We start from the raw sequence: 12,979 nt of genomic DNA, 5'->3' as shown, positions 1-12,979 counted from the left end.
CCCGCTCAGCCCAGTCAAAACTGTTCGCTGCTCTGGCCCCCCAATGGTGGAACAAACTCCCTCACGACGCCAGGACAGCTGAGTCAATCACCACCTTCCAGAGACACCTGAAACCCCACCTCTTTAAGGAATACCTAGGATAGGATAAGTAATCCCTCTCACCCCCCCCCATTTAAGATTTAGATGCACTATTGTAAAGTGACTGTTCCACTGGATGTCATAAGGTGAATGCACCAATTTGTAAGTCGCTCTGAATAAGAGCGTCTGCTAAATGACTTAAATGTAAATGTAAATGTAATGTTATTACCTGGCACTCCCTGTATATAGCCATGTTATTATTATTTTGGGATTTGATCTTTACTCTGCATTGTTAGCCTCCACCTATTGTTTACCAAGCAAATGGCAAATACATTGATTTGATTCTGTCCTCACTTCTCCTCTGCTGTCCTCTCTCCTCTAATCTCCTCTCCTGTCCTCTCTTCGCCTTTCCTCTCCCCTCTCATTTCCTCTCTCCTCTCCTCTCTTCTCCTGTCCTCTCCTCTCTCTCTTCTCCTCTCTTCTCCTGTCCTCTCTCCTCTCCTCTCTTCTCCTGTCCTCTCTCTTCTCTTCTTTAATCCTGTCCTCTCCTCTCTTCTCCTGTCCTCTCTCCTCTCATCTCTTTTCCTGTCCTCTCTCTTCTCTTCATTAATAATTTCCTCCCTCCTCTCCTTTCTTCTCCTCTCTCTCTCTCTCTCTCTCTCTCTCTCTCTCTCTCTCTCTCTCTCTCTCTCTCTCTCTCTCTCTCTCTCTCTCCTCTCCTCTCCTCTCCTCTCTCCTCTTCTCTCCTCTCTTCTCTTCTCTTCTCTCCTCTCTCTCTTCTCTCTCCTCTCCATTCTCCTCTCTCCCCATCCTCTCTCCTCTTCTCTCTCTCTCTCCTCTCTCTCCCTATCCTCTCCTCTCTTCTCTCCTTTCTTTCTCTTCTCCTGTCCCCTCCCTCCCTCCCTCTCCTCTCCTCTCCTCTCCTCTCCTCTCCTCTCCTCTCCTCTCCTCTCCTCTCCTCTCCTCTCCTCTCCTATGTCATTATTTTTAATGTATCACCATCACCGTTACCACAACTCCTCGTATGCATTTTTCTGTTTGTTTAATAGTTTGCCTGGCCGGTCACTATTTTATATATTTTTCTCTGCATATTACTAGTCAGCTTTTCACCTCATGGTTCTAAATGTGAGATCGATTAGAGCAATCAATCATCTGATATCTCCTTCCTTGGATTGTCCATCTGTCCTTACTGAGATGAGCATTAAAAAGTAGCCTTGTCCGGGCCAAATGGGCCCATAGGGCAGGAGCTGTTTCTGCATGAGGCAGCTTGATGTAGAAGTATACCCCTGGGCACGATGTTAAGAGGAACATTAGGCATACCATGTATCTGAATAACCATTCAGACTAAGCAGGTTCTTCACTTACTCTACGAGACCTCTTGGCAGACCATCAGAAATATCATATTACCTGACCTCAAGAGGGCCTACAGATGATGTATCATAATTTGACCCAGATTTACACAGCAGAAAAAATAATCCTGCAGCAACGTGATGTGTGAATTATTAGGTGGATTAAAGTCTGAATTGTAAAAGTGGAAATTACAAACTTTAGAAGGCTTTTTAAATCTCAAATACACTACAAGTTTGCATTACCTACTGTGCAGGAAAAATGCTACAACAGCAGGATGAACTAATTAAGAACTGGCATCTGTAGCTTTGCTATCCTCCCGTCAGTTGAGGATGCCTGGTCATTCTTTAAGAGTAACTTCCTCACCATTTTAGATAAGCATGCTCCGTTCAAAAAATGCAGAACTAAGAACAGATACAGCCCTTGGTTCACTCCAGACCTGACTGCCCTCGACCAGCACAAAAACATCCTGTGGCGGACTGCAATAGCATCGAACAGTCCCCGCGATATGCAACTGTTCAGGGAAGTCAGGAACCAATACACGCAGTCAGTCAGGAAAGCTAAGGCCAGCTTCTTCAGGCAGAAGTTTGCATCCTGTAGCTCCAACTCCAAAAAGTTCTGGGACACTGTGAAGTCCATGGAGAACAAGAGCACCTCCTCCCAGCTGCCCACTGCACTGAGGCTAGGGAACACGGTCACCACCGACAAATCCATGATTATCGAAAACTTCAACAAGCATTTCTCAACGGCTGGCCATGCCTTCCGCCTGGTTACTCCTACCTCGGCCAACAGCCCCGGCCCCCCCGCAGCTCCTCGCCCAAGCCTCTCCAGGTTCTCCTTTACCCAAATCCAGATAGCAGATGTTCTGAAAGAGCTGCAAAACCTGGACCCGTATAAATCAGCTGGGCTTGACAATCTGGACCCTCTATTTCTGAAACTATCCGCCGCCATTGTCGCAACCCCTATTACCAGCCTGTTCAACCTCTCTTTCATATCGTCTGAGATCCCCAAGGACTGGAAAGCTGCCGCAGTCATCCCCCTCTTCAAAGGGGGTGACACCCTGGACCCAAACTGTTACAGACCTATATCCATCCTGCCCTGCCTATCTAAGGTCTTCGAAAGCCAAGTCAACAAACAGGTGACTGACCATCTCGAATCCCACCGTACCTTCTCCGCTATGCAATCCGGTTTCCGAGCTGGTCACGGGTGCACCTCAGCCACACTCAAGGTACTAAACGACATCATAACCGCCATCGATAAAAGACAGTACTGTGCAGCCGTCTTCCTCGACCTTGCCAAGGCTTTCGACTCTGTCAATCACCATATTCTTATCGGCAGACTCAGTAGCCTCGGTTTTTCGGATGACTGCCTTGCCTGGTTCACCAATTACTTCGCAGACAGAGTTCAGTGTGTCAAATCGGAGGGCATGTTGTCCGGTCCTCTGGCAGTCTCTATGGGGGTGCCACAGGGTTCAATTCTCGGGCCGACTCTTTTCTCTGTATATATCAATGATGTTGCTCTTGCTGCGGGCGATTCCCTGATCCACCTCTACGCAGACGACACCATTGTATACACTTTCGGCCCGTCATTGGACACTGTGCTATCTAACCTCCAATCGAGCTTCAATGCCATACAACACTCCTTCCGTGGCCTTCAACTGCTCTTAAACGCTAGTAAAACCAAATGCATGCTTTTCAACCGATCGCTGCCTGCACCCGCATGCCCGACTAGCATCACCACACTGGATGGCTCCGACCTTGAATATGTGGACACCTATAAGTACCTAGGTGTCTGGCTAGACTGCAAACTCTCCTTCCAGACCCATATCAAACATCTCCAATTGAAAATCAAATCAAGAATCGGCTTTCTATTCCGCAACAAAGCGGTGTATCTCATTGATCATCCCTAAAGCCAACACCTCATTCGGCCGCCTTTCGTTCCAGTACTCTGCTGCCTGTGACTGGAACGATTTGCAAAAATCGCTGAAGTTGGAGACTTTTATCTCCCTCACCAACTTCAAACATCAGCTAGCTGAGCAGCTAACCGATCGCTGCAGCTGTACATAATCTATTGGTAAATAGCACACCCATTTTCACCTACCTCATCCCCACAGTTTTTATTCATTTACTTTTCTGCTCTTTTGCACACCAATATCTCTACCTGTACATGACCATCTGATCATTTATCACTCCAGTGTTAATCTGCAAAATTGTAATTATTCGCCTACCTCCTCATGCCTTTTGCACACATTGTATATAGACTCCCCTTTTTTCTCTGTGTTATTGACTTGTTAATTGTTTATTCCATGTGTAACTCTGTGTTGTCTGTTCACACTGCTATGCTTTATCTCGGCCAGGTCGCAGTTGCAAATGAGAACCTGTTCTCAACTAGCCTACCTGGTTAAATAAAGGTGAAATAAAAAAATAAAAAAAATATATCATATCCACTATAATTAGCCTTAAAAGTGAAATATTTCGTTTTTACAAACACCTTAAAAACTCTAGGAGAAAATAAACACACACACGAATGCAGAGTGTAATTTAATGTGTTTGGATCCTTGAAACATACTCATGATGAGGGAGAGTGACTGTAGTTTTTATTTTTTCAGCTGCAGTATGCCCGGAAATTACGGTTTCCATTTTTACCGTAAAGCGCATGGTCTCAGGGTTAAGAGCGCGGATATTCGGAGAGTGACGGAGGGACAGAGGAGAAAGGGAATAACAGATGTTTTTTTTCTCAAGATCAAATAGATGATATTGCAATCCATTTTGGGAAGTATATGTATTTTACAAATGGAAGTTGAGAGAGAACCTAACTATAAATCATGGATATGAATAATAACATAACTATAATCATGTGCAGTAGCTTGTGTTCATCATTCACAAATGTTTTTTTTATTACCTACATTGGGATGGATATGTGAAACCAAACGGAATACTCGATATGTTCTATAAACCGATGTTTTTATATATATAATAAATGAAAAGCTTTGAACATGAAAAGCCGCATTTGTGGTTTAGATTTCTGTGTCTGTGCACGAGTTGTGTCCGCACTCGCGCCTGTTGGTGAAAAAGCGCACAACTTCTCTCTGTCCGGGATATTTATTAGAAGGGAGCGGATATCTAACTGGCGCTGCGCGGGGACATAACAGGGGGGAACGAGTGGAACTCAGTGTTTCGGTGTGGTTGGAAGGCTCTGGTCTGAGTAATGACGGGTCTCGGGATTCGGAGTACGTTCGGTCGGTTTGCGCGGCTTCCTGTACTCGCAACATGCACGGTGCTTCTCTGCTTTCTGATTCCAGAATCTCTCTCCCACCCGCAGCCCTGTCAGATTCTCAAACGGATTGGACACACGGTGCGCGTCGGGGCTCTGCACCTACAGCCACGGCTCTTCAGTCACGATCCCACCTCCAGGGGCAAGAAAGAACCCCTTGTCCCCGTGGATGAATGGGACACGGACGGAGGCTCGAGGGAGGCAGCGGAGAGACAGTTGGAAAAGATGACCAAAAGTGTTAATGACCACGGTTTACGCAGCCTAAGGACTAAAGGCGCGGGGAACAACCAACAAAAGGACAGGGGGTCAAAAAGTAAAAATATGTACAAACAGGTGGAGAGCGGGAGTCGTGTGTTTATGCCAAGAGATTCTATCATATTAGCCATGGAGACGTTAAACCGCATGGTCGGTTTGTTACCGTATAATCTCTCACTGGAGTTGGTGATGGCTGTGGAAGCGGGGCTCGGGGAATTACCCGCTTTCTCCTTCTCATCTTCCCCTACCCCTGTGTGTGAAGACCCCATGTCGTTTCTGCAGAGTGTTTGTCATACTGTTATTGTCCAAGGAGTTTCTGCTATGATGGCTTTCCCTCAGACCAGGGACGAGCTGGTGAAGATGGAATTCATCGCGTCAGCGCTTCAGGTTCCTGTCATCAGTGTTGTCCAGAACGAATTCAAACGGCAGAGTAAGGTAAAGCGACTATCTCTGTACAAACACAATACACCTGTGCATAAACACGAGTGTCAATGTTGTCTTACCTACTGCTGGTGCATGAACGGAACAGAGCGCTTGGAAACTAGATGCTAGAACAACTAAGAGTTGAGGAAGGAATGCTGTGTGTGTTCAGCATCACGGGGACAGCGCAGCCTGCTGCTTTAGGGATTTACAATACAACCTAAATGTTGATATGTTTCTTTCCATGTCTCTCCTGTGTAAGGTAATGAGCTAAATTCACAATCACACTCCATGAACAATCTGTCAACGAATATAACAATATCTGACTAAACAAACTATATCTGCATAAACAAATAAGGAAATTGTCAGTCATTCATTCAAATTAGCATAAATGGGTAGACTATATTATTAGAAGATTAAATGATATGCTATACCCACAATTGTAAATTGGACCTATGCATGTAGCTATCTCTCAGACGAGACATATCCTATAGAACATCCGCATAGCTCCACGTTGCGGCAGCAGCACATAGCACCACATCATCACATCTGGCGGCTATTGATTAAAACACTATGAACGTCAAAACCTTCAACAGGTGCATTTATCTCCAAAAGTCAATATTCAATTAAACAGATGGGGTAATTTCCTGTAATGTCTCATAAATTATAATGTTACATGTCAAAGTAAACAACCGATCATCTGGTAAATCATATGTATAAACCTTCCCCTCCTCAGCGTAGCCTAGTGGTTAGAGTGTTGGACTAGTAACCGGAAGGTTGCGAGTTCAAACCCCCGAGCTGACAAGGTCGTTCTGCCCCTGAACAGGCAGTTAACCCACTGTTCCCAGGCCGACATTGATAATAAGAATATGTTCTTAACTGACTTGCCTGGTTAAATAAAGGTAAAAAAAAATAAAAAATCTGACACATGCACGAACGCACACGCACTCACACACACACGCGCGCATGCACGCACAAACACACAGAGAGAGAGAGAGAGAGACCTCACCTCCTTCCCCTTGTACCTCCCTCAGCATGAAATAACTAGAGACTAGAGAACTATAAAATATGCCAAGTAGGCCTTTTGAGAGGTTGACTGTTGTAATAATAAACCAATGCCAACTGAAATATACTTTGGCCTAAAAATTAATTCATGCTTGATTTGTAAATGCTTTCCATTCACAATGCATTAGAGACGGACGTCGGAGCGGGAAAACAAGGTGATTAAAAAGGGAGGAATATAGAGTGAGTAAAGGAAATTACATTTATTCAACTGTTAAAGACAAACCTTGGAATTAACTTATTAACTAATTTAGTGAAATTGATGACGAAACATCAGTGGGTGAAGATCACGTCACTGAGGAAAATATTGCCGTGGCAGAACAGCACGTTGCAGTGGTTGAGGACAAAACCGAGTGACAATCAGGAGCCTTTTGAGAAACGTAAAATGGCTGAAATTGTTGGAAACATTGGACAGTTTGATGGAAGTATTGAGCAGTGGCTCTCATACAGAACGGTCTGAACTGTGAATACATTTGATTTTATTATATATATATTATATATATATATATATATATATATATATATATATATATATATATATATATATATTTTGCTACGCAACTTGCTACAGTCAAGACAGAACAGATGATAATACAACGTTTGACTTCATAGTTTAGCCCAACTACTAGTCTGTCTGTAAAGGTGTACTAAAGAACAGAGTTAAACTCACCGTGCTCTGGTAGTTAATACAGCAGACAACCATTGTCACTGATTATCCCTCTTCCTGATTTCTTCTCTTGAACCTAAACATTTTAGCAATGACTAGTGGTTTTGGTGAACTGTGTCCTTTCAGGATTTCCACAGTGCAGTAAAGTAGAGTACAGTAGAATAGGGCTCCAAGTGGCACAGTGCTAGAGGCATCACTACAGACCCTGGTTCAGCAGTCTAAGGCACTGCATCTTGGTGCTAGAGGCCATCACTAGAAATTAGCAGACTGCCTGGTTCACCGACAGCCCGGACCCCAGCGGAATCCATCTGGTTCAGCAGTGAATGCCCTCAGGGAAACAACGGAACCGGAAAAGCAACGGAGGAGCGGCCACAGACTGCAGGTCGTTGATTCCAGGCTGGCCGTATCACTCCAGCCTGCTGATTTGAAGAGTCCCAGGACAGGGTGATACACAATCACGGCAAAAACACGACAGGACAGGGCGAAACGCAATTACAGCATGGAATACAAAACAAGGAACCGACGGAACAGGAACGGATCACAAAGGAATAAACAGGGAGTTCTCAGGGGAAAGGATAACAGGTGCTAAAGACCAAATGAAAATAAACAGCTGGGAAAAAATGGAGAGTGTCCATTGAACTGGGGGAGAGAGAAGGACAGAACCAAACAAGACCAGCAGACTGGGAAACGAACAGCACGGGGAGCACAGGGACAAGACATGACAACTGACAAACATGACAGTACTAAAGAACAGAGTTAAACTCACCGTGCTCTGGTAGTTAATACAGCAGACAACCATTGTCACTGATTATCCCATTTCCTGATTTCTTCTCTTGAACCTAAACATTTTATGACTAGTTTTTTGAACTGTGTCCTTTCAATTTCCAAAAAAAAAACAGTGAATTTTGCTAGACATTTTTCAGCAAATGCACTGCATCTCAAAATTAAAGACCCTGGTTCAGCAGTCTAACTGCATCTTCCATAACTATTCAGACCCTGGTTCAGCAGTCTAAGAGATCTTGGTGCTAAAATCACTGAGACCCTGGTTCAGCAGTCTAAGTTTCCATGGTGATCATCACTTGAGATTTGATTAGGCTGTATCAAGCTGTGATTTGATTGGAGTCCATCTGTGGTAAATTCAATTGATTGGACTTGACTTGGAAACGCACATGCCTGTCTATATAAGGTCCCACAGCTGACAGTGCATGTCAGAGCAAAAACCAAGCCATGAGGTCGAGGCACAGAACTGGGGAAGGGTACCAAAAAATGTCTGCAGCATTGAAGGTCCCCAAGAACACAGTGGCCTCCATCATTCTAAAATGGAAGACGTTTGGAACCACCAAGACTCTTCCTAGAGCTGGCCGCCCGGCCAAAACTGAGAAATCAGGGGAAAAGGGCCTTGATCAAGGAGGTGACCAAGAACGCAATGGTCACTCTGACAGAGCTCCACATTTCCGCCATGGAAAAAGGAGAACCTTCCAGAAGGACACGTCGCCAGACAGAAGACACTACTCAGTAAAGCCCACATGACAGCCCGCTTGAACTCATTGGCCTGAATGTCATCGATCCCGATCAAATATCTCTGTGGAGACCATCCAACCTGACAGAGCTTGAGAGGATCTGCAGAGAAGAATGGGAGAAACTCCCCAAATACAGGTGTGCCAAGCTGGTAGCGTCATACCCAAGAAGACTCGAGCAGAGAGGAGCTGGAGCGGAGTGAGCTTTCTTTGCCCACTCCAATTTTGCTCAAGTAGCACTCCAAGTAGTGCTCACTTCACGAGCTCAGGGCATGCTCTATTTGTGTGCGGCTATATCCCCTTGCTTTAGCTACTGTCATGGAGTTCACTAAATATTTTCATTAAAGAAACTGATAAAGACACACAGGTGCACAATGAAGGTGTCTTACCGAAGGTGAGGACTAAGAGCTAGAGAGGGAGTGCGGTGATGTAGTGTACACAACTAAAGAATCACTGTGGATATCTGAAAAGACACCTATCCTGGAAGCATGTGATGGTGTACTTACTATGTGCACATGCTAACAAAAAGGAACGAGGTAGGTAGCTAGCTAAGTGTGTCATTGCAGCAAAGTATTTACAGACCAAAAAAATCCTATCACTTAAAAGTTTAGTTCATTTTCGTTCTATCATTTATACAATTGATCATGAGCGTACCCCATGAGCGTACCCCGTGTACCCCGTGATGAGAGTGGGATTTCAGACCACATACTCTGATCGACACGGGTAGCTGTATCTTGTGTCAGACACAGTCTACAGAAAGACACTGACCTTCCACTTCATCCAGCATACTACACATCGTGTTAAAGACTTCCACTTCATCCAGCATACTAGACATCGTGTTAAAGACTTCAACTTCAACCAGCATACTAGACATCGTGTTAAAGACTTCCACTTTATCCAGCATACTAGACATCGTGTTAAAGACTTCCACTTTATCCAGCATACTAGACATAGTGTTAAAGACTTCCACTTTATCCAGCATACTAGACATAGTGTTAAAGACTTCCACTTTATCCAGCATACTAGACATAGTGTTAAAGACTTCCACTTCATCCAGCATACTAGACATCGTGTTAAAGACTTACACAGGTGAATCTGTCACCGTGAAAGAGTCATCACTGATGTCACAGTTCAGTTAAATGGACAAACTGAAAAGCTGACACTATACGTCGTGAAAGGAGACTATCCATCACTACTGTGGCATTCGTGGCCGGAGACAATCACACTGGGCTGGCCATCGTTGCATACAACGACACATGGAGACTAAGGCTGTAACCGTCATCTTAAAGAAACATGGAGGATTATGTATTGGAGAGCATGAAAGACATTCCAGTGAAGCTTAGCATTAAGCCTGACAGCAAACTAACATTTCTGAAAGGACAACCCTGTACCTTATGCTATCAAACCAAAAGTTGAGGCTGACTTGGACGCTTTAGTCAAGAACAAAGTACTGGGAGCCAGTCAGCTTGAGTGGATGGGCTACACCCATCGTACCAGTCCTTAAGAAGGATGGTGGAATCTGGATACGAGGGGACTAACACACATCGACAACCTTGTTGCGGGCTCATCTGTGGGGGGGGGTTTAGCAAAATCGAACTCTGTCTACTTGCAGATGCACGTGGATGAAGCAAGGGGCTCTTCAGGTCCTGGTATCTACTGTTTAGAATCACAAGTGCACCAGCACTGTTCCAAAGGGCAGATCTTGAGTAGAGGAATACTTGGATGACATCCACGTTACTGGGAAAGATGAAGAGGACCATCTCCAGAACTTGCATGAAACTTTACAGCGATCATTAGTTGAATACCTTGGACACAACATCGACGACACATACCTTCACAAGACTCAATCTAAGGTAATGGCTATCTTGGATGCCCCAGCCCCTGAGAATGTGAGTCAATTAAATTATTTCCTGGGGTTGCGGATTTATACGGACACTTAATTCCGAGATTAGCAGTGAAGCTGAAGCCACTGCATCAATTGCTTGGTCAGGCCAAATCATGGAAATGGACAAAGCATTTGTGAAAACCACTTGAAATCTAAGGCACTGACATACTTCAACCTGTCAGTGCACAACTAGCTTGACATGCTAGTCCCTACGGCGTGGGAACAGTTTTGTCCCATATCATGCCTTCTGGTGAAAAGAAGCCGATCGCTATCACATCGGACATTGAACAAAGCAGAAATTAACTACCTACAGATAGAACGAGGAGGCCTGGGCATTGTTTTTTGGAAAAGTTTCACCAGTATCTGTACAGGAGGAAGTTTACCCTTATAGATCATCATCCGTTGATGAACCACATACAAGGATTCCGTCACTGTTGCCAGCAGAATGCAAAGGTGGCTTTGTTGTTGTCAGCACACAACTACAACATCAAGTACCACAAGTCAGAACGGCAATGCAACGCCTGTGGTCAAACAGTCTTCTACTTCAGACAAATGTGGAGAAACACCAGAAAAAACCCGGTGTTATCTGAAGTGATGGACATCAACGCAGGAGATGCTCAGAAGCTGAAACCTTGCCTTTTGAAGAGAACTGAGCTGTACAGTCCAGTTGTGTTCTGTGGGGGAGGAGAATTATCACTCTGGCCTTCGCTGAGGAAACCAGTGTTGAAACTGTTGCACTCAGGTGAAAGCTACTTCTGGTGGCCTGGATTGGATGGAAGCATTGAGGAGAAAGCAAAAATATGTTCCTCATGTCAGACGGTTTGCAATGAAACTCAACTTGCACCTCTTCATCCGTGGGATTGACCAGAGGAGGCGTGGCAACACATCGACTTCACAGGTACATTTGAAGACAGAATGTTTCTCGTGGTCATTGATCCTCATAACAAGTGGCCATCATGAGGTCTACTACTGCAGATGTCTACCTTCCTACAGGTCCTCAGGTCCTATCATCAACGGGCCGGCCGGAGAGGTTTGTACAGACCATGAAACATGCTTTGAAAGCGTTTCAGGGTCAAGGGACACCAATGCTTGCGCAACTTCCTGCCATCCAGGAACACGCCACACACAACCACAAAATCTTTGCCTACTCATGAAAAGAGAAGCTTGTAAATGTGTTTATTTATTGGAGATCTACAAAGCTGTTCATTTATTTCATGTGGCTCATTTGGTATTTTATTAGGATCCCCATTAGCTGTTTCAAAAGTAGCAACTACTCTTCCTGAAGTCCACACAAAACATAACATATTACATAATACAGAGCATTATTAATAAACAACAGCTCAAGGACAGAACTACATACATTACAATTTATCAATGCATATCAATACATATCAATACATCAATACATACACACAATCTACCTTGGTCAAATAGGGGAGAGGCGTTGTGCCGTGAGGTGTTGCTTTATCTGTTTTTTGAAACCAGGTGTCACACCCTGACCATAGTTTGCTTTGTATGTTTCTATGTTTTGGTTGGTCAGGGTGTGAATGCCCACTCATGTCTAGTTTGTCTAGTTCTATGTTTGGCCTGATATGGTTCTCAATCAGAGGCAGGTGTTCGTCATTGTCTCTGATTGTTTAATGCCAGTGGCAGGTCATTAGTAAAAATAGAAAAGAGTAGAGGGCCTAGAGTGCTGCCCTGCGGTACACCACACTCTTTGACATTAGAGAAGCTTCCATTAAATAAAACCCTTTTGAGATCTATTAGCTCTGAATCCACAATATGGCAGAGGTTGAAAAGCTATATGTTTTTTCAACAACAGGTTATGGTCAATAATATCAAAGGCTGCATTGAAATCTAACAGTACAGATCTCACAATCGTGTAATTATCAATTTATTTCAACCAATCATCAGTCATTTGTGTCGTCAGTGCAGTACATGTTGAGTGCCCTTCTCCGTAAGCATGCTGAAAGTCTGTTGTTAATTTGTTTACAGAGAAGTAGCATTGTATTTGGTTAAACACATTTTATTCCAACAGTTTGGTAAGAGCTGGCAGACAGCATATTGGTGTTAGAACCAGTAAAGGCTGGTTTTTCTTGGGTAATTACTTTGGCATCCCTTTTTCTTGTGCCCACTTTACCAATAATTGGCAAATGGTTTTTACTTTTAATTTAAAGTACTCCAAAGTATTTTATCCATCATTCTTTATATCATTGATTCGTTTCTTCTTCTTCTTCTTTTTGTTGAGTTTAGTCACATCATTTCCCCATTTGCAGTAAGTCAGCCAATCAGATGTGCAGCCAGACTTATCAGCCACTCCTTTTGCCCCGTCTCTTTCAACCATACAGTTTTTCAATTCCTCATCAATCCATGGAGCCTTAACAGTTCTAACAGTCAGTTTCTTAACAGGTGCATGTTTAGACCTCTGTTTACAGTCCTGTCTCTTCTATAAATGCTATATCCTTGTATTGCTAC

The 12,979-nt window shown here is 44.0% G+C and overlaps 1 protein-coding gene across 1 annotated transcript in view; it reads left to right on the top strand.

Annotated features, from left to right (window-relative positions):
- The first annotated feature begins 4,203 nt into the window (after positions 1-4,203).
- Positions 4,204-12,979, top strand: part of grin3a (glutamate receptor, ionotropic, N-methyl-D-aspartate 3A) — a 105,044-nt gene continuing 96,268 nt past the window's right edge. The window contains exon 1 of the mRNA XM_046306774.1: positions 4,204-5,388. Within this exon, the coding sequence (XP_046162730.1) occupies positions 4,633-5,388 (756 nt within the window). The 5' untranslated portion in view covers positions 4,204-4,632. The remainder of the gene's footprint in view (positions 5,389-12,979) is intronic.

This window comes from Oncorhynchus gorbuscha, linkage group LG16 (assembly GCF_021184085.1).
Source record: "Oncorhynchus gorbuscha isolate QuinsamMale2020 ecotype Even-year linkage group LG16, OgorEven_v1.0, whole genome shotgun sequence".
Classification (NCBI taxonomy): Eukaryota; Metazoa; Chordata; class Actinopteri; order Salmoniformes; family Salmonidae; genus Oncorhynchus; species Oncorhynchus gorbuscha.
Note: the sequence above shows the minus strand (reverse complement) of the source record. Positions and strands in the feature narration are given on the sequence as shown.